The following is a 22,343-nucleotide window of genomic DNA, read 5'->3' as shown; positions in this document are numbered from 1 at the left end:
CAGGGCACCCCCAGGGAGGCCTGGCGCACCTGGAGGCTCGGGTGAGCTGAAGCGAAGGGGGCGGCCAGGTGCCGACTGCCTGCTGCAGGGTCAGGAGGACACTAACGGTTTGAAAAGAGAAACCTTGCAGCTTGGGTCCCTCAAGAATATTTCTCTTGCACAGAGTCCATTGGTAATGGAAGGAGAGGGAACTCTGCCATTTCAACAGGCAGCTTCCAAGGCCCCCCGATCACGCACAAGCTGTGCGCCCGACCGCACAGGCAACAGAGGAGCAGGCGGCTGCGTGAGGCAAAGGCCAGGGCTGAAAGGGGTGCATGTGGCTGTCAGCCGTCCCCCAGCCAGCACACAGGGCAGGGCCCCCCAGGGCAGGGCCCCCACCGGACTGCGCCCGCACAGCACATGCCTCGCTGCCACCGGTGTGCGCCCGCCCCCCCCCCCAGGGTGCGAGGCTCCTGAGCTCTGCGGGCAGTGGCTTTACTCCCTCTCCCGCCCCAAGCACCACACAGTGCCTAGTGCTTAGTAAGGGCAATAAATGCTGGCTGACCTAATGAATAAAACTGCAAATGCAGAATAGCAATCAAATTTTCAGCAACACCATTTAATTATTTAGATAGCAACATGGATATGAATGAAAACACTTATCTGACATGTAGGTTCTGAAAGGATTACATTTTCTAAACAAACATACAGGAACATCACTCTTTCAACAGTTAAATGTAATTTAGAAATTAATGGATTTAATTATTTATCAGAGAAAAGTTTTTATAAAATTTTCCTTTCAAAATGAAAACTGAACTGCCAAAATTCCAAGTCATTGATAATGTAAATAAAAATAAAGATACCTGCTTTTTCTGAAGTCCTAAGAAATACCATGTCTGATGGAATTCTTTGATTCTGTAGAGAGTAACAGAAAATGTTCATTATCTACATGCAGGTTTACAAATTAACACAATTTCATTCCAAAGCAGAAACAGCTAATAAAAACAACTAAGGTGTTAAATTAAAATTTATGTTGAAGCAACTCACATTTATAGTTTGTGTTAAAACAAGTATTTCGATTCATGTTTCAGGTGGACTTTAAGATTTCCCCCACTAATGCACCATGTGAAAGGCACTCCGGCTCCCTGTCTGAGAAACATTAACTGTGGCCATTTCTGTGGCCTCTGCTGCACCCTAACCCGCAACACAGCAGTTACTGCCTTATACAAAACCACGCCCTCCCTACTGCGCGAAATGACCCTGGAGAGGGAGGTGAGCCTTCTTCTAATGCCTCATGCAAAACAAAGCATATCATCAATAAAACACTTAGTAAATTTTGAATGAATGAATAAATGTTCAACTGAGCAACCAAAGATACATTCCATAAAATTGAGCTATACGGCATATAAAAACTTTTATATCATGCACTTATTTAATCATTATTATTAACAATCTATCAACTGAGAAAGCTGTATCAAAATGAAAAAATACAGCATTAGAGTATTTCACATAATTGCATGAATTACATTTTTTGAGACCTGTGTAAGGGTTCACCCACACACGATCTGAGCACTGGACTGTCTGCTTTGCTTGGTGGCTCAGTCTGTGCATTAGATGCCACATAGGAGTGACATCATATGGCACTTGTCTTTCTCTGACTGGCTCACACCACTAAGCATGACGCTCCCCACGTCCACCCACACAGTCGCAAAGGGTAAGACAGAGAGCAGGCTGAGAGCTGTGCAGGGGGAGGCTGGATGGATGGAGCAAAAAGGAGAAGAACCTCGCAGACATGGACAGCGGTGCAGTGGCGTGGGGGTGGGGTACAGAGGGGGGTAAACGGTGGTGGACGCGGACCCCTGTGGGTGGTGAACAGCACACAGCACGATGCATAGACGATGGGCTGTGGGACTCTGTGCCTGAAACCTGTACAATTTTGTTGCCCAGTGTCACCCCAATTAAGTCAATAAAAAGGAAACAACAGATTATTTGTCAGTCAGCAAGCAATAAAAAGCAACTATAAGTTGTTAAGGCTGAAAAAAACATGTGGCAGAAGAAAGCGACTTGTTTCATGAAGAAAGAATGGCAACTGCGCTCTAAGGAACTTCTAGGCCAAGGCAGAAATCACGGAGGCAATCAGAACACATTTTCAGCTACCTAGTAACAAGACTGCAACACATCAAAGTGTGTGGAGCTCAGCCCAAAGTCAGGAAAACCCTAAGAGGAAAATACACACAAGTAAATGCGTACAACAGAAAAGGGAAGCTCAAAGTACAGAGAACTAAATACCCATTTGGAAGCAGGAAAAAAAAAACAGCCAATGAACAGAGCAAGTACAAGATGTAAGCACACATACACACAAAAATTAATGATATGGAAAACAAATAGAGAAAGAAAGTAAATATTTTTCAAATATGCCCAATTGAGTAGTAAGAAAAAATAAAATAAACTAATAAAAGATGGGTAAGCCTTACAAAAAACTAAAATATTACTGAGAGAAATGAAATGAAACCTAAAAAATACAAGGTATCATGTTCCAAAACTAGAATATATGGTATTGCAAAAATGCCAAGTGTCCATGAATTGACCTATACATTCAACAAAATCTTGCTACGCTTTTTGGCGGGAACTGACAAGGCACTGCCACCATTTATAGGGAAATACAAAGGCCAAGAACGACCAAGAGCAACATGAGAAACAGCTGCCTGACAACACAGCAAAACGGAAAGACCGAGATGGTGACACAGACAAGGCAGGGTCTCCCCGTGAGAGAGGGACCCGATCTGTGAGGAAGATGGGACTGGAGACCAGTGAGGAGCCAGTGTGGGGAGCGGGGTGCTTGACCTGGACTTCAATCAGAACACAAACCAATTCCAAGGAGTTGTATTCCTGAATATTAAAATCCAAATGATGAAAGTCCTAAACAATAACATAGAAGAATATTTTCACAACACTTTGAAAAGGAGGAAGACTCCTTCCCCACGGTCAATGATTTTTTTAAAAGCTACAGATTAACGAAGTAAACTTCATTAAAATGAAGGATTTCTGTTCAACACAGCACGCCAGGAAGGAAAAGATACTCACATCCAGACACACGAAGGCCTACGAACAGGCAGGAAAAGAAGGGCTGGCCCAGAAGAGAAACGGCGAGAGATTTTACCAGGCTCTCCCCAAGTCAGGAAGATGGCCACACGAGAAGATGTCCCACTCTATCAGCCTTCAAGAAAATGCACACTGGTGCCACACCTGCTGTGCACAGATTGGGAATGCCGGCAGACACGGGGAGCGGTGGGGCCTCACACACTGCTGACCAGAGCACCCGCGAGACTGGAACGTGCGCACCCCCCACCCGACACCGCACGCCAGGCGCAGGCGCGGCAGCAAGTGGGCGCACAGGGGAGCCCGCGCTGTGGCAGCATGCAAACAGGAGCCCTCCTGATGGGCAACACTTCGAAGCAACCCAAACACTCATCAACAGCAGAACGGACAAAGGGCAACGTGTGCAACAACCAAGCAAGTGGGTCACAGCTGCGCACAATAAAACGGAAGGGTCTCACTAACCGTCCTGGGCAAGAAAGGCTCCCACCCGATCACACCCGATCACACCCCATCACGCGGAGTTTTCCAGGCACCCTCATCGAAAATCAGTCAGCCGTCAATGACGGCTTTCCTTGTGGACGCTCGACCCCGAACTTGGGCCAGTCCTTCAGTGTCTGCATCACCAGGAGTCTCTCCGCACGAGGGTTTGAGACAGAGAAATGTGGATACTCCAGTTTTGTTCACTTTTAAAAATGACACTGGCTGTTCTGGGCCCTTGTATTTCCAAATAAACTTGAGAATCAGCTTGTCAGTGTCTGCAAAGAGGTCAGCTGGAAAGTTGAGCAGAGTAGGGGTGGGGGGTCAGCCCTGCCTGCACCTGCAGACCAGCAGGGGGGTGGGGGGGTCCTTGTAACAATCCATGAACATGGGATGTCTCCCCGTTCACTTACGTCCTCGTCAATGTGTCAACAATGTTTTATAGCTTTCAAATGCAAGTGTTGTACTTCTTCCGTCTATTCTTGAAAAAGAGTTCTATTTTATTTATAAGTACTTTATTCTTTTTGATGCCACTGTAAATGAAATTCTTGTCTTAATTTCACTTTCAAGCCATTACACTTCATTCCCTTATCGTGTTTCTTGTCTCTGAGGCACTCCTAAATACGAGGTAACTTCAAGTAATTACTGGATACCTTTTACTTCCCTCCCCTCCAGACTGGGAGCCACGTGAGAGCACTGTGGACAGGAAGCCCTGGGGTCTGAGTGCGAGGGTCTCCCGGCCTGCCACCAGCCGGGCCACTTGGGCCGCCTGGCCTTTGGCCACCAGGAACAATGAAGACACAGACAGTCACCCAAAGGCTTCTGTGCCAACTTAAATGAACACTTTTCAGCGACGAAGGCCTAACAGTTCAATTTCTGAGTCACGTAGTCTTTGTATATTTAGCTTTTTAACAGACTGCTAATTTTCCAGGATGACTGTTACACTGGGTAGTCCCACAAGGAATGCACAAGTCCCCCTTCTCTTCCTCGCTGATGCTGGAGCTGGCCGCCGGCCCTGGTCTTCACGGCCGTTGCTCTGCTCCGTGCGATGTCCCGCGTGTCCCACTCACACCGCCGGGCGATCGGTGATGCAGTGTCTCCACGTGCTGGATTTGTATCTATGTATCTTCTTTGATGAAATTCTCTCTATATCATTTGCCCATTTTCTAATTCCCTTTTTTTACTATTGACTTTTAACAGTTTTTACATATTCTAGATAAAGTTTTTACATATTCTAGCCCAGGGGGCTCCAGCTCACCCACCAAGGGGTGGGCCTTTCTCCTCCTGAAGTGTGTGCCCTGAGCGNGCGATCGGTGATGCAGTGTCTCCACGTGCTGGATTTGTATCTATGTATCTTCTTTGATGAAATTCTCTCTATATCATTTGCCCATTTTCTAATTCCCTTTTTTTACTATTGACTTTTAACAGTTTTTACATATTCTAGATAAAGTCCTTGTCAGACACATAGTTTACAAACATTCCCTCCCACTTTCTCATTTGTTTTTTCATTATATTGACAGGCCTTCCACAAAGCAGAGTTTAATGATAATGAGATGGTTTATCGAATTTTGTCTTTGAGGCTCTGGGCCTTTTGTGTCAAGTCTAAGAGCTCCTTTCCTGGCCTAGATCCTGAGCACATTGTCCCTATGCTTCTTCTTAGATTTTCACAGTCCTCCAGTTCACAAATCCACGGTCTGCTTTGACAGGACATTTGTACGAAGTGTGACGCCTGCGGAGGGTGCTCCCAGGTGCCCAGGGGGCTCCAGCTCACCCACCAAGGGGTGGGCCTTTCTCCTCCTGAAGTGTGTGCCCTGAGCGCACCTGGGCGGGCCCATTTCTGGGCTCTCCCTGGCGTTACGTGGGCCAGCTCCTTGCAGGACACGCTCTTAACGTCTCTAGGGGGGAGGACTTGGGCTGGGGAAGACCAACTCTTCTCCCTTCATTCTCCTGCCAAGACAGCCTCAGCCACTTTAGCACCTGGGCCAAGTCAGTTTAGAATGAGCTTACTCTGTTTACAAAGCAGACAGGCCTTGCCGAGGGAGTGTGTCAATGCTACAGACCAGTTGGGGGAAAGCCCTGGAGAGCTGCAGCCTGCGACCACAGTGTGGCTCCAAAGGCGGAGAATGGAGCCCCTCCACTGTGCGTGCTTTGGCTGTGTCTCACGGGGTGACTGAGGGCACTGCGTTTGCAGCACGGCTCCCACATGTCCGCTGTCGCTGGCACTGGGGTGTGGGTCCTGTCACGCGTTACCACGGTGTCCTCGTCAGTTCCAGGAGGCTTTTCTACAGATGGTGGCATGAGGTCTGTAGGACAGACCTCCTACACGCAGGTCTGCCATCTGCGAACAAGGGGCATTTTCACCTCTTCCTCTCCAATTGGAACACCTCCTCCCTCCTGCCCTTGCCTGGGTCAGTGGCTAGAACCGCCCTCTGAGGGAGAGGGTGGCAGCAGGCCGAGTGCCGTGGGCCTGGCCTAAAGGGGAGGCGCCCGCTGCGTACTAGGCGTGGACGCTCTGTCCTCGAGCTCACCCAGATGGCACTGGAGAAGGAGCTGACGCACAGACTCTGCCCCAGCCTCCCAGCCCCACACGGCACTCGGCAGCCTCTTCAGACAGCAAGCGAGACTGGAGAAGCTGGGGCCGGGTCTCCCAGCTGGCGTCCGCGCGGCCAGGCCCTGCAAGAGGCCCACCTGGCCCGGAATGGGGAGGCTTCGAACCAAAGCCCTGGGACTGGGGCCTGAGTCCAAGACCTGAGTTCTCCCAACAGCCCAGTGGAGCCTGTGGGTGACAGCCACCCGATGGACCGCTTGACTGGACTGGAGAGGGATCCAGGATCAGGAGACCCAGCCCAGCTGCACCAGGGCCCCGACCACAGACACTGTGACACAGTCAGAGTATGTGCTGTTCGAGAAGAACAGCACGGAAACCTATACAAATGCTACCCGGCGTGGCTTCTCCGCTGCTGGCGTGCGCCCCACAGGCCCAGGTGCAGATGTATCACACGGGGGTGTTCGCTGGAGCCCTTTGCGAGAGAGAGCACCTGAAATCTCAGGAGGAACCAAAGGCTGGCAACTCACATCCATGCAAATGAATGCCACATAAATGAGTTGCGAATCAGTAGGCCTTCTTCCACCCCCTTTGTAAGATCGAATACAGCCCAACCACCCTCAGCCAGCCAGGTGGGACGGCAGGGCCGCCTGGGTCTGGAGGAGGGGCACTTCCATCCTTGTACGAAACGCCCCCACCAGGGGGTTCAAGCTGGTGTCCGCGTGCCCCTGTGGCCTGGATGCTAGCTAGCACCAGGACTGCTCTGCTATGCTCTGCCAGAGGTCTGTTTAAAGCGTGCCATTTAATATTTTTAAAAAGTTGTCCTGAGCTTTAAAAATAAGGGTGGGGGATGCTGTCCTGTCCAGCTGGTTGCTGCTCCTCGGGAAGACTGTGAATGGGAAACAGGTCGGCCACCACACGCCCTGCCCCAGGCCACGGTAGCCTGCGCTTCCCCCTCTGGCCACTGTGAGGGTTTTCTAATGGCTTCTCCCTACACTGACCTACGCTTTTTCTTTCTGATCCTTTTTCTGTCCATTTTCCTTTCCTAGCACTTCACCTGACTTCACGGTGAACCACAAGCACGTTAGCAACCACACAGGGACTCTCAGTGGCCACGAGGACTGCTGCCCGACAACTCCGTGTGTCCGTCTCTCCTGTAAAAGGCAGCGTTCTACTGTAAACACTGCCCTGTAAACAGACTCTAGCACGGTTCTTGAGCAAATCAGAGCGTTCTGACAATGCAACATTACACAGTTAACACATCTTATTTTCTAGACAACACGTGACTTTACCTCCACACATTGAAATGGACTTTAGCAAAACAAGACTTACACAATGAGGTAAAGATTTAAAATATGTCCAGCAAATCTTACACAATGAGGTAAAGATTTAAAATAAGTTTGTCCATTTCCATCATCTTCACAAGTTACTCGCAATCATACTAAAAGACAGTAATTGGCATATACATGTCTAAAATGTATTAAAAATGAATCAACCTTTTCCACTACGATGAGGTCTCCAACTCGTATGTCTGAACTCTTAACTTGCACTTTACCTTAAAAAAAAGAAGAAGTATAATCAACTCAAGGAAACAGCAGCACACCAGAGTTAAACTTTCAACTGTAAACGCTTCAGACGTAGCTTTTGGGGACACAACTTTAGGTATTTATCTCCACCTATATTTTCAAAATAAATATTTCAGATGAGTCACTAAAAATTAAGTTTTTAGCTCCCCAATACAATGAAGTACCCCAATAAAAACCACATGGGCATGTGGAAGAGGGTTCCATCCAGAAAGTTCCTCCCAAATCTGCCATTAGTTCAGGTGTGAGTCACGTCGCACCGACGAGAAACACAGCTAAATAAAGTAACTTGAGGACTGAAGGTGAATCCGTGCAGACGTGAGACCCTTCCATGAACACGGTGAACGGCACTGCTTGGCGTGGCGCTAACGGGAAAAAAGGACAAAGACGGTCAGCGCAGCGCCCTCCCCCCGAAGCGTCACAGACAGAGGCCCAGATGGAGGAGGAAGGCCTGAAGGTTCGTCAGACAGTGGTCCTTCCACCCGCCGTCATAGGTGCTGACTGGCGCACACTCGTCACACATAACATTTAACATCTGAAATCTACCCACGAGAAGGGCCTGGTCCTGCAGAGCAGGGGACACATCACCAAGGTGAGACCCAAGTCCTCTCTTTCCCTGGGTCCCTGCGCTCTGCCTGCCACTCTCTGTCTGCTCCCTCTTAGGACCAGCAACAGCCTTGTGGGTCTTCCCACTCTCGTACCTACTGCTTTGACGTCCAGTTCACTCGGCTGACAGAACAGAGCTGAGCTCACCGCACACTCCTGACACCCAGCACCCTGCCACCCAGCTGCTGACCCCCAGACCACACTTGTCCCATCAGACAGCCCGACCCCTGAACACCTCCTCCTCATGGGGCTGAGCCCACCTGGTCCCTAAGAGCTGTCTGCAGGGTATTAACAAGCTTTGTAAATACTGTTATGTTTGTCATGGTCCTCAATTACACAATAAACACATAGGAGCTGGAGCGACTTTTTATTCGTAAGATAGCAATGTTCTTCAGAATCACCCGTGCAACAAGTCCTCAGGTATCTCTGTGATGGGTCAGCACGTGTCTATTAACAGCCAGAAAACAGCCACAAAGGAACGCCTGTTCTAACGTCTCTTCCCTGCTCACTGAGAGCTCCCTGCCCACGAGCCCAGCCTCCACAGAGCCCCTCCCACCGTGCCCCTCTCATCTTGCTCCTGCCACCCCCCCACCCTTCCCTTGGCCTCTACCACTCTCTGCCACAGACAACGGTGCCATAAACAAGCAGTCAACACATTTCAGTGTCTGGAAACAGAAAGCATATCCCTTTTTACCTTCTTAATCAAGATTTTACATTTCTGAGAAAGTTATTTTCACATAACAGACAGAATTTATATTTAATAGCCTTCAATTTTGTGCACTACGTAGCAATTGTTACTCATTTCAATGCAACTGACTTGCGATTCCACTTAAGGAAAACAATCGGTGGTAAGAGGCAGTAAGTGTGAAGTTCCCTAACGTTAGCGCCTCACACGGACGGAAGAGGAGGCCAGAGAGCACAGCGTCAGGTCCGGACGACGGTCTGCTTCACCCCAGTGCTCAGAAGGCACGTCTCCAGGCTCACTTTTATCCTGCGGTCAGGGGAGGGCTTGCATGTCCTTCACGGCCGCCTTTCTGCGGTCTTCCCCAGTGAGCGGGCGCCGGACAGGGAAGAGGAGGAAGACCTCCTGCTCCCACGCCGCGGGCCCACGGGGAAGCCCAGCACCACGACCCCCAGCTGCCACTCTGAACAGCCATGTGGACGGTGTGATTTCTGCCGCCCTCGGGCACTGAGCCGACGGCTGGCCCTGGTGAAACACTAACACCAGAGTTGGGAGACACTGGTAACAACAGAACACCCGTAACTGTGACAAGTCACAGCACATACCAACACATCTGCCACAAACCAGCAGGGACGTCAATACCAGGCGCTCATGAAACGGGCATGTAAAATTTAACAATAGTCAGAGGCAAGTTCTAAGTACAGCAACGAAGATACTTCGATGTATAGTTTAGTATTTGAACCCAGCAACAGTTTTTCTTAGAAACACCCCACTCAGGAGCCACACACTGCCGGCCTCTTCCTCTGTGGTGCACCAGTGAAGACTGAGTGACACCGGATAAGGTGACAATGGTCCTCGGCCCTGCCTGCAACGGTCCAGTTCAGCCATTATCTCCTCGCCCAGGCCCTGGGCTCCAGCCTGGGCTCTGCAGCAGGACGTGGTGGCCTGCCTCTCTCCCGTGGCAGAGACACGCTTGCCTCACCTCTCCTGTGAGCCGAGGTTCGGGGGTCCCTGGGATCAAAGGGACTCAACTGCCTACTCTCCGCCCCAAACCCTCCCGACCTCTGTGCTGCCCAGCACCTACCTGCGACTCGGACTGTCTGTCTGTGTGAAGAGACATACTATTAAATGGTCTCCAACATTATAGTTCCCCTAACTCAATGGGAGTTTCGAATGAACTAGCTGAAAAAACTAAGGATTATGTTTATTCCCACCCAAAAAGCTCCACAGTTTGACAGCTCCTTAGAAGACCACGCCAATCTGCCTCCTTACACACAAGTTCTTCGGAGCTGGCCTCCCAGGAGGGCTCTGGCTCCCCTGTCCCTGCTGTGCCTGCACGCAGCTCTCCCTCCACAACCTGTGGCGACCTCCCTCCCCTGAAACCACACCCCTCCTGGACTTCCTCGGCCACAGGGCACACGGAGCCCCACTGTACCCCAGGGACCAGCACACACCTCCACACAGAGAGTGGCCACAGCCCGCCCACCGCCGGAGAGTCTGCTGACTCTGGGACCCCCTGCCAGGGCCCTGGCAGGCACCTTGTCCCGCAAGCACAACTGAAACACACCCTGAGGACACTCAGTTTGCCTTTCGAAGCAGCACATCCAGACACACCCATTGTCAAGTGCGGGAGGGGGCCTGCACCCATTCTGCTCGCTCTCAGTTGGGTCAGGCCGAAGGTCCTAGCGGACTAAAGAGAACATACGCCTGTGAGACAGGTCTAACCAGACAGACATATCACCCAGCACACCTGGGAACACACTGGGCACTTACTGCCCAGCATTGCGCCCCAGGGTGACACGCGCAGGTCGTCAAGTGAGCACACACCCAAAGGGGGCATCACATTAGCAGGCAGATGACCCCACGCCCCTGCAGGCCACCTCGCTGACCTTCATCACGTGGGTGGGTGTGCAGGGAGGAGCCTAATTTAACACAGATGATGAATCAAAGTGGAGAGTTGGGAAATGAGTGATGGATGTGTTTACTCACGTATGTACATACATACATACGCTATTTAAAAAGAGATCTGTACTCTGAAGGAAAAACAAGTCGCTGAGAGAAATTTTAAAGACCTAAATAAAGGGAGAGATATCTCATTCATGGGTCAGGCGACTTAACATTATTAGGATGTCAACCCCCCCCCCCCCGATTTATCTATGGATTCAGTGGGAACCAATCAAAACCCTGGCAGCCTCCTTCATGGAGGCGGGCTCATGGTCACATGGGAACGCCAAGGACCCGACCAGCCAAGATGGCTCTGCAAACGGAGAACAGGGTTGGAGGACAGACAGTACCAGGTTCAGGAACCAGTAAAAAGCAACAGTAGTCAAAGGAGCATGGAACTAGCATAAAGACGAACCATCAGATCAATGGAATGGAAGAGAAGCCAGAATTAAGCTTGCACTTGACAGAGAAGTCGTTTTGACAAGAGCATGCGGCAATGCAGGGGAAAGGTTACCAGGTCCAACAACCGTGCTAGAAACAGCTGGGTGTCTGCCTCTGGGGACAGTGCTCAGGGCCACACCTTCTCCCGGGACGTGTACTCCCGAGGGATACATACGTGTGTGTGTGTGTGCACGCGCACGCATTTATAATGGGAATCTTGAAACAGAAAGTGAAGCTGCAGAGAAAACACGGGAGAAACCAGCAGAACGCGTTGGGCACGGGAGTCAGGCAAAGCGCTCCTAGAAAGGGCATCTGGAGCAGAGGCTGCAGAGCCCCTGACCCCAGGTCGCAGGCCCCAAGACGAAGGAGAGAAGGCCCCCCTGCAGGGGGGCGGGGGTGGGCTCAGAGGGCCCCTCTCATGGTAGAGGAGACCCGACCCCCTGGGTCTGGGGGAGTGAGGGAGGGTTCCGGGGGAGGGCTCCAGGGAGGGTTCCGAGGAAGGGTCCCAGGAACCACGGCGGCGCACAAGATGGCAGTCGGAGACTCTCCAAGTCCAGGGCCTGGCACCCAGACCACAGCCTAGGAGGTGGGCCTGCGGCTCACAGGATTCTGCTGCCAACGACACCAGGGACGTCGTCATTCAGGGTTCAGGGGCCTCTTCCCTGGGGCCTGTGGGGGTCACGGCGGGAACGAGATGGGCAAAGCCCTGCCCCTCACGGAACTCCCAGTCCTGCCACATGCGCAGAGCAGAGGCAAACACAATCCATCACCAAACGAAGGGCACAAACCACAGCCCGCAAGAGGAAGAAGTACTGTTGCTCAGGGGAAGGGTCACCGAGCGTCTGGCTGGTAGTAGCTTTTACTCTTCGACAGTCAGCAGCAACAACCACAGGGGTTTTTTAAAAGGTACCTATAGCAATTCACTGCTTTCACCAGATAAATATGTTGTAGATAGTCCGAAAACTTTACTAAGTACCTCAACGTTAAATATTTTATCTACTGACAGACACGAAGGGCAAGTATGTGTCACCGTAGATTGAGGACAGCCCTCCATGTCCTGGTGACGCCCACCGCTGGAGTTGGGTGACCTCGGTCTCCTGCAGACTGCTCAGCTCCCTGCCCAGGGCGGGCCTGCACCCCCAGGCTCCAGGGCCCTGGGCCACGGGGTCAGATGCTGTGGGGCCTGCCCAGCCTGCGGAAGCACCATGCCCTGCGGGAATCTTCGTGGTTTCTCAGCACCCCGGGGGCAGGGCGCATGTGCTGTGCTAAGCCTGAGACCAAAGGCCTCCCAGTCAACTCCCAAGGGCAAGAACCAGCAGGGCAGAGCCCCCATGTGCCAGGGATGGCCCCTTCCGTATAAAATATGCTTTAAGTGTAAAACCGCAACATTGTAAGGAAATCAAAATACTTATAGTATGCTAGGGTTGAAAGGGCATTCTAAGATTAGAGTAAAAACCACAAAAAGATCGCAAGATTTGCATCCATAAAAATTATAAACTTATCTACATCTGAAAAGTGATTTAAAAATTACACAAGATAAAAATAATTGCCATATGCTATATTTCTTAGAAGAGAAATTACAAGGTAAAAGTGGAAACAGGAAAAAAAGGTGAATAGGCTTTCATAAAGGATAAAAAATGAATGATGAAATATTAAAAGGTAAGTAGTAAGCAAAACACAGAGAGCACCTTCCCAGATGAAGTCGGCAAGTTAAAAAAACACTGCGTTTCCAGTGACCAAGAGGTGGGGGGTGAAGGGAGTGCTGGGCACGGCCACGGGGCCGACCGCCCACTGCTGGGCCCTCGCAGGCGGCCAGGTCTCGGCCAGCTCTCGGGCAGCGCCTGCCAGGCTGGCGACACCAGCGGCAGCCCTGGGCCTCCTTCCCCACTGCACAGGCCGAGCCGGCGGCAGCTGGCAGCACGAGGGCACAGCCCGAAGTCCCGGGGCTGCCGGCATTCCGGAGGCACCCAGTCACCCGAGGGGAAGGCGAGTGCTGCCCGGCGCGCGTGTGCGCGCACACACACACACACACAGCTCTTCCGTGTGCACCGAGAAGAACCGCATCTGCCGGCTGGGGTTTTCAGTCCTATTTCATGTGTTCCAGGCCGTTGCCGTAGCCTCCAAACGATGCAACACAAAGCACTGGGTGTCTCAGCATCATGAAGAAGCCAATTAGGAGACCCTCTCTGGGGACTGAGGGGACAGCCTGGCCACACAGCAATGGGGTCACACGTGGCCTCCTGTGCATGTGTGTCTGCTTCCTGTGTGTGCACGCCTGGCCCCAGGAGCTAAACAAATGAGATAACAAACCTCCAGTGTGTGTCTGTGCCTGACGTGTGTGTCAGGCAGCGGATGCCACTGGACAGTAAGAACACGACGATGCTGGGTGTGGGCCGTTCCCGACAAACACAGAACTGGGCCCTTCTCAGGTGCTGCTCAGACCACAGACAAGGAAGACGGCTCACGCCTGCTTCAAGACGGGACGGTGCGAGACGAGTGTGCAGAACGCTGGACACACGCCCCAAAGCCCTGCTTTGGCCACGCGGAACACACCCCCACAGGGGACTCCAAACACCCAGGGCGACGTGTCACCTGCAGGATCAGGAAGCGGGCGACCCGGCGGGACAGCACCGTCCTGGCCTCTCTGCACGTGGGCGGGTACGCAGCCACCGGCCGCTTCCACGCGCTCCAGCCACCCGGTCCTGCTGGCTGCCGCTCACACCGGTGCCAACACTGTCCAGAGAGGCAGCTGTCTCAAAGCAAAAGCCTTCCTGCCAAGTGGAGAACAGACCCACAGCACCAGCTACACGCACGGCCCCCGTGAACGTGTGTGTAATGCACAGAGAATATACAGAAGGGGCACTGACTAAGAGGGATTCGAGAACCTCTTCGTTTGTAAAGGGACACTCATTACTCACAAATGAAGTGAACTTCGCTAAAGGGTGACGCAACCTCACTGAGACTTTCTGCAGATTTTTAACTGGGAGCAACAGTCCCACGAGCACCCACAGCGCTAACACTGGGGCGCTGCATCCGTGGGGACAGGGAGCACAGCCCGTCTGGTCCTCTCCACGGACGGGGCTCCTTCCGGTAAGGAGACCGGAGCACAGGGAGCGTGCGCCCGTGGGACCATCCCTCACGCCCTCTGGGCACACGAGGCTCACGTAAGGTTCAAAGGCAGCGGGCGCTCTTCGCCCTCTCCGCGGGGTGGGAGCGTGAACACAGACCAAACGAGAGAGTGCCAGAGCTGCTAAAGGAATACCCGAGATACACTGGGACGTAGCATCTATCACAAAAACCACAGAACAGAATTAAATCCACTTCCAATTACATTTCATTTCCAAATATAATGTTGCACGTTAACTTTTGGTTTACTGTGGCAAGACACACACACAGTGGCTGATGTGGCAGCCCAGCCGCTACCTGGCGGCAGAGTCGAACAAGTACAAACAAACAAAGGCCTGGAGTTCATCCTGTCGGAATGCTGCAGGAGCTCTGGGAAGCTCAGTTCAAAACTTACTCCCGTTTGAATCCCATGAGGTTATCACAGTGCCTAACCCATGGTGAGTCCTTAGTAAATACCTGTGGAATGGAATTGTGAACTAGCCAACTGGAGAATTACCAAAGCACACAATTTACACACCTCTCTTTAGAAGCTGGAAAGAAAATCCAGCACTGATTCCAAGAGTCTGACAATGGAAGGCCACGCAGTTCGGACCTCCCTTCCCGGGGCCCTGGGTAGGAGAGCTGTGACAGACCCCTGCCACGGGCCACTGGGAGGTGACAGAGATCGGCAGTGGCCCTGGGCCAGGAGAAGGGAGCAGCAGGAGTAGCAGGAGCGGCAGCAGATGCGGAAAACCCACAACCAGAAAAGCGGCTTCTTGGGTGACGAAACAGCGCTAACCAGACCCACCCAGTGTCCACCAAGACCTCGTCAGTCTGAACACTCTCAGCTCCCAACAAAGCACCTCTGGGGTGTCAGCAAACCTGAAAGAAACAAACTACAGAACGTTTTCCCAGGGAGCTTCCACAAGAATGTGCTTAGAAGCCCAAGTACCAGAGGCACGGATGCCGCAGAGATGACGCACCCACCGACAGGGCGCAGCTTCGCTGCCGGTGGGAGGACGGGAGACTGTGGAATGTCAGGACCTCGGGCTGCGCAGCACGCGTTCTCAATGGCACAGTAAGCTCTAAACTGTGCCTGATGAGCATAAACCTGTATTTTTTATGTTCTAGGTTTTACTTCGCACCCACTTGCATCAGGACATCTGCCACAGAGCTGGGTGCCCCGGGCAGCAGTGAGGCCAGACCGGTCTGGGTGAGTCGAGCTCCCCAGACAGGAGGCTGAGGGCTGGCCACGCATCGTGCTCCTAGGGTGTCTCCTCTGTGACCTGGCAGTGACACCCACCTGCCAGGGATGGTGCTATGCAGGGATGGTGGTTACGAATGTCGTCTGACACACACAGGAAGCCAAAAATAGCAGAAGTTACCAACTGCACGTAAAATGTCAGTTTCATAGATCACCACCAAAAATGTTTTTTCTTAACGTATTTTTAGTTCAAATAGCACACAAGTGAAAAGACATAATATCAGTGTGTCCTCCTCAACACTTTATACTATTTTAGGTCAAACTGACATCGGGTAAAACCAGCCATTTTAAAGTGAACGAATTCAAGGACATTGGTACCTTCCTGTGTCACACAGCTGCCCCCTCCAGTCTGAGACACATTCCGCCCGGATGGACCCTCACCCCACCCCTGCACCCCCAGGCCACAGCACCCACAACCTGCATTCTCCCCACCACTTCACCGATGGGGCGTGAGTCCGTAAGTGCAACCACACAGTATGTGGCCCGGTGTGCCTGCCTCTCTCACACGACACAGCACAGTGTTCTCAAGGTCCGTCCACACTATCCCATCTCACTTCCATCAAGTTTAATGGCTGAATACTATGTCGGTGTACAAACAGACCGCAATTTTGTTTAGTCAGTCATCCACGGTAGACACTGGGGTTGTTACACCTTTGGGCAACTGTAAATAGTGCTGCAGTGAATATGGCTGTGTGTGTATTTGCTTGCATCCCTGCTTCCAATTCTAAGTCCATCTGAGAATGCCTTAATTTCTCCTTCACTTTTGAATCATTGTTTGTTTTTTCCTCACCCAAGGACATTTTTCACTGCCTTTAGAGAGAGGAAGGGAGAGATAAACACTGATGAGATGTCTCCCATAGGTATCTGAACCAGTGTGGTGTGTGGCCAGACTGGGGCTCGAAAGTGCAAACTGTGTATGTGCCCCGGCCAGGAATCGAACTTACAGCCTTTCAATTACATGACAACACCACACAGGCCAGGGCTTGAACGACAGTTTAACTGGCTACAGAATTCCTGACTGGTCGTTTTTTCTTTTACTATTTTTAAATACTACTGGGATTCTCTTGCTGATTTCTTATCTTTTTAAAAAATAGTTTATTTACTTGTATTTAGAGAAAAGGGAAGGGAGGGAGAAAGAGCAGGAGAGAAACATCAATGTGTGGTTGCGTCTCATATGTCCCCTACTGGGGACCCAGCCCACAACCCAGGCATGTATGTGCCCCAACTGGGAACTGAACCGGGGACCCTTTGGTTCACAGGCTGACACTCAATCCACTGAGCCACACCAGCCAGGCCTCAGTACATTTTCTTTAGAAATATATATATATTTTTAGAGAAAGGGGGAGGGAAAGAGAAAGAGAAGGAGAGAAACATGGATATGAGAGAGAAATATTGATTGGCTGCCTTTTGTTTCTGTGAGGGACTGAACCGGCAACCCAGGCAAGTGCCTGACTGAGAATCGAACCGGCGACCCCGTGGTTTGCAGGCTGGTGTTCCATCCACTGAGCCGCACCAGACGGGGCTGACTTCCTACCTCCTTACTGCAGACCCCTCACGTGTGATGACTGGCTGCTCTCAGCGCTCTCTCGACCCTGGGGTCTCAACCCCAGCTGACCTCAGTGTGCCCCAGGGCAGCTCTCTATGCGCCCACCTCTCTGGGGGTCGCTAAAGGCCCGCAGTCTGTAGAGGCATGGCATCTCTCAAGTGTGGGCGCTCATGGCCATGATCCCTCCAAGTCTCCCCGCTCCCGCCACCCCCCGAGTCTGCTCAGACCTGCAGGGTCCGGCAGAAGTCACACCGCTGGGTGTGCACAGGCGGGTGCGTGAGTGTCTCTCACCACACGGACAGCACTTCGAACATTTCGCCTAAAATGTCATACTGTTATATTACAGAATCACACGGTTGTGACTTTGTAATAAAAGACTTTTATGTAGTAAGACAGGGGTCTTATTTGTGCTGGACCCTCAATGTATTTTTCTAATTCTTCCTTCTGCTCCTCAGATGGGATATCTCACAGGACCCAGGCTCAAGTTCACTGAAAGGTTCTTCTGCCGATTCTGATCTGCTAGTGAAGCTCACTGGTGATTTTTTTCTTTTAATTTATTGTACTTTCCATTTCCAGGCTTCTCTAGTGCTTTCCCCCAATAATTTCTATACTCTCATTGGCATTCTGTGCTTGTTCACACCTTACTCTCCTGACATCGTTCAGCACTCATTTCCTTCAGCTCCTCAAGGTCGCCGGTTGGGTCAGGCCTAGTAAGTCCCCGGCACGCTTTTGGTGAAGGGGCTGCCCTGGGTCTGTGGGCACAGGCTGCGGCCATGTGCTCAGGGACTCCTTTATACTCATTTTGTCAAGTGTGTGCTCTCTGAGTGAGATTTCCTTGCACGTAAGAGAACTGGGGGGAGGAAAGGAGGAGGAGGAAATGAGGAGGGGGAGAGGAAGCAAGGAAGGGAGGGCTTTGTGCCAAGGGCACCAGCCCCCGCCCAGCTGTCTGCGGTCAGCCTCAGCCGGCACCTCCGCCTGCAGGGGGCCCCGGGACTGGCTGGAGGCAAAGGCCCTTCTCAGGTCTTTTCTGAGCAGGTGTCCAGCTCCAGCCTCAAAAGCTGTTTCAAAATTCGCCCGTAAGCATGGGCACTGGCGAATGCCCCAACCGTATTCTTTCACCAACTACTCTGCCTGCATTTGACACTGTTCTCTGTCTCAACTGCTTCTTTTGCTCCAGGTGCCAGAGCCTTACCTAGGCTTGCAAAATGCCTGCTGCTCTTGGGCTTTTCTGCCTTGTGTGAGTTCCAAGCAGTTAAAAAAACAACAGTGCCTTGCACCAGTCCCTCGAGTAGCCTTCAGACAGGTCGGACAGAAGACATGAGCCTCATGAGTAAGTGCTGCTTTGCCCCCTCGGAGCAGAGCCGGGCTCAGAGCCCCGGACTGGGGACATGGGCTCTGTGGGGTGGGGGCAGGGCAAGCACCACACAGAGAGGCTTTCCGACTCCTCCCAGGTCACCTGTTCCTGGATTCAGTGACCCCACGGGCACAGCAAACCTCTGTTTCCAGGGTTTGAGGAAGCCCTTCTCTCGGCATCTGCCTGACTGGCTGCTGTTCAGAGGCAGCCGAGCCACCACCTGCCACGCCCACCGAGTCACCTCCCCGCTCGTTTCTGAATGACGCCGCTGACGCACAGAAACAGATTTCTGCTCCTCCGGATCCCCACGACCAGCACAACTGTTAACACAAGCCAGGATGTACACTACACTCCGAGGGCATGTAATGTCCCAGCGCCACGCCTCCCTTGCCTGGCCATTCTGGGGACCCTCCTTCCCAAAATGAACCCCGTTCCCACGGTGCCCTGTGCCTCTGCCACCCCGCCACCTGGAGCACCACAGTGTCTCATAACTAGTTCCATCGGTCCAATCAAGGGTGATCTTTCCAACAAATGGTAACAGGACAACTTAACAGTCACACGCAATAGAATGTGGGCTCACCACAGACCAAATATGAAATTAAGATATATAATAGATGTCAATGTAAGAATTAAAACTATACAGCTCTTAAAAGAAGACACAGAAGTAAATTTTTGTAATCTTGGGTTGGCAAATTAGTTCTTAGATACAACTCCAAAAGCACAAGCAACAAAAGGAAAAAAAGGCAAGCTAAACTTCATTAAAATGAAAAACTTTAGTGCACCAGAGGGCACCACTAAGAAAGACAAGCTACAACCCGCAGCATGAGACAAAATATTTCCAAATCTTATATCCAGCAAGTAACTTAAATATAGAATATATAAAGAACTTGTAAAACTCAACAATTACAAAAATGACCCAGTTAAAAAGTAGGCAAAGAATCTGAACAAACATTTCTCTAAAGAAGACCTAAAACCGGCCAATAAGCACATTAGGAAACGCTCAACCTCATTAGTCATCGGAAAGACTCAAAGTGAGACCACGTGGGAGCCCACGGCACACCCACTCGGACGGCTACTACCCAGGAGACAGACAGCAGTGAGTGCTGGCGAGGGCACGGGGAGCCGGTGAGCAGGCAAAACGGCGCAGCCAACTAAGGAAACAGCTGGGCAGCTCATCAGAACCACTGTTACGACGTAGTCCAGCCACTTCACTCCTAGGACTAATGAAAGTAAATGACAACACTGGTCACAGAAACTTGCACACGCATACGCACACCAGCATTGGTCACAACAGCCTACAAGTGGGAACACCCCGCCGGTCCCTCTGGGAGGAACGAGCCAACAACGTGCGGTCTGTGGCACGTGGAGTGTATTCGGCAATGACAGGAAGTGTTGGCACCCAACCATGTGGGTCAACCCTGCAAAGACCCCGCCCAGTGACGGAAGCCAGTGACGGAAGGCCGAGGGTCCCAGGCCCCTTTGCACAGCGTGTGCTGGCGGGCACGCCACAGAGACAGCCCCGGGTCAGTGGCTGCTGGAGGCGGGGGCTCGGTCAGGAGGGAGGCGGGTGGGGCTGCCTGTCAGTGTGGCCGTCGGCTCCCTCCAGAGTGTGGGATGTGTTCTGAGTCATAGTGGTGATGGCTTCCTAACTCTGTGAATGTTCCCAAACCCACAAACTGCATGGCTACACAAAACACATCCCAATAAAGTATAAAAACAACTGCTCTGGACGGGATTTCTTCAAATACGTTACCCCCGTGCAGATATCTTCTGCAAACGGAAGACATGGAGCGTGCTCTGCACACCCTCGTCTTAGACCCTGGGGCCCGAGGCCCCCCACCCCCGGCCCCCCTCGTGGTCCAGCCTGCACTGTTGTTCCCTCCTGTGCCAGTGCCTGTATGTAAGAGCTCCACCCATTCTCTTCCTAAAGCAGCTCCTGGACTCCGCTGGGACCGGAACCACAGCAACGAGCTCTTTAAAGCACAGATTAAGCAAAGGTAAAGCCCCGAGTGAAGGGCAAGGGGCAGCAGGTACACACCAGTCACCACTCGCCAGCTGACGTCACTTTAGTGGCTCAGAGTCTGTCCCTCAAGCACAGCTGCACACCTGACTGTCGGACCCTCATGACTGGGCTTCAAATACAGCGTGAAAGGATCTATTCAGTGACATCACACTTCATGGAGAATGTGCACACACCAGGGGGTTCACATGTGTCTAAGTACATGGATGGGAGAGAGCATGTCAGGCGATTATGGATCCATGTGTGCACGTGTGTATGCATGCAGTGTGTGTGTGTACCTGCAGTCACATGTGTGCATCCATGAATCGAGAAAATGGATGAAAATCTACCCTGCAAGCATATCGCTGTATTACGTGCGAAGCTAACTAGATACCATGCGCAACTGCACAGTGCCACCCTCCACGAGGACACACGTCTTTTCCCCTCTGTTGGCTCTGACATGGCGCTCACACCGCGCAAGCGACAAACCAGACGGAGAGCACCCCGCTCACCTCTCACGGTGAGCTTGCTGTACAGCTGTGAGTTCACTTCCTTGTCTCGCCGAAGGCGCCGGAATTCGTCGATTGCTTCCCTCATGATAGTGACAGCCAAGACAAACCCCTGTAAAACAAAACGAAACACGGTATTTGAGAGACACTAGCTACTAACAGACAAGAAAACACCCTTTACTGCATCAGTCCCGCTCTCTTCCCCTCGCTGTGCGGCAGACCCTTGAACAGCGTGGGGGCGGCCGGTGTGGGTCTGCTCCGCAGGCTTTCTGGTAAACACCTGCGTGGGCTCTGGTCTGGGGCTGAGAACTGGGGGTGCGGGGGACCGACTGCATGCTGCGCCTACATCACTGTTGGGGGGACCTAAGCACCATGCACTTTGGACCCTGCGGGGGCACTGAAGTTCTGGGGGAGTCAGGAGTCACATTGCAGACTTTGAGCGTGTGGGGACCAAACCCCACGTTACCTCTGAAATAGAAAATGAACGGAAACAAAGAAAACCAGAAAACGTAACAGCAAAACACTACAGAAGGAATGTAAGACAGTAACAGATTTACAATTCTTACTATCCCAAGGAAACTTTAAAGTTCACATCATAAGTGTACTTCAAGCTCATTATCAGAAAGTATTCAGTGGCCCAAAGAAAACACACCCCTCAGTGAACTTCCTGACACCAAATCTGGAACATGCGAGCGTGCAAACGTCAGACGAGCAAAGGCTGACAGGAGGAGTGGTGCCGCCACCCTGCACCACACTCCAACAGGACGGAAGCACCGCAGGACCCGGGCAGCTCCTAGGGACCACGCGTGTCCCTACCACTGTGTGTCCCCACCACCTCCCTCCTGAGTGCAGCGCCACTGGCCGCCGTAGAGAGTGTGGCTGGGGCCCGTGCTTTCTCTCATTTCTTCCAGGTGAAAGCCCCAATACAGCTTTCATGTGCCTGCTATCTGTCACGAACTGTCACACCGCTGCCATGTGGCTGACATCCTCCTTTCTCAGAGGCTGCGTTGCACCCCCAGGGATGCACACACGTGTGTGAGGAGGCCGGCCCCGCCCACGAGGCACAGAGCCCGTCCCCATAGCCGGGAGCCAGGCTGCCCTGAACGAAACCTGCCGGCTTCCACGGAAAGGTCGATCACCTCCCATTCCAGTTTTTTCTGCACCGGCTGGCTACCTGCAGCGGGCCGCCGGCAGCTGTGCCTGGTCCTCA

At 52.1% G+C, this 22,343-nt stretch overlaps 1 protein-coding gene across 5 annotated transcripts in view; it reads right to left on the bottom strand.

The window, feature by feature from the left end:
- ATP9B (ATPase phospholipid transporting 9B) overlaps window positions 1–22,343 on the bottom strand; it is a 118,555-nt gene that overhangs the window by 80,260 nt on the left and 15,952 nt on the right. For 3 of the 5 annotated variants that reach the window (XM_037036034.1, XM_037036071.1, XM_037036043.1), the window contains 3 exons: window positions 21,137–21,245; window positions 7,597–7,655; window positions 843–894 (listed from right to left, as the gene is read on the bottom strand). In XM_037036034.1, the coding sequence (XP_036891929.1) occupies window positions 843–894; window positions 7,597–7,655; window positions 21,137–21,245 (220 nt within the window). The remainder of the gene's footprint in view (window positions 1–842; window positions 895–7,596; window positions 7,656–21,136; window positions 21,246–22,343) is intronic. The other 2 variants (XM_037036052.1, XM_037036063.1) reach the window with 2 other exon arrangements.

The sequence above is a fragment of the Sturnira hondurensis genome, unplaced genomic scaffold, assembly GCF_014824575.4.
Source record: "Sturnira hondurensis isolate 20B ecotype Veracruz unplaced genomic scaffold, ASM1482457v3 Scaffold0001872, whole genome shotgun sequence".
Taxonomy (NCBI): domain Eukaryota; kingdom Metazoa; phylum Chordata; class Mammalia; order Chiroptera; family Phyllostomidae; genus Sturnira; species Sturnira hondurensis.
The sequence above is the reverse complement of the archived record's forward strand: the minus strand, read 5'-3'. Positions and strand labels throughout refer to the sequence as shown.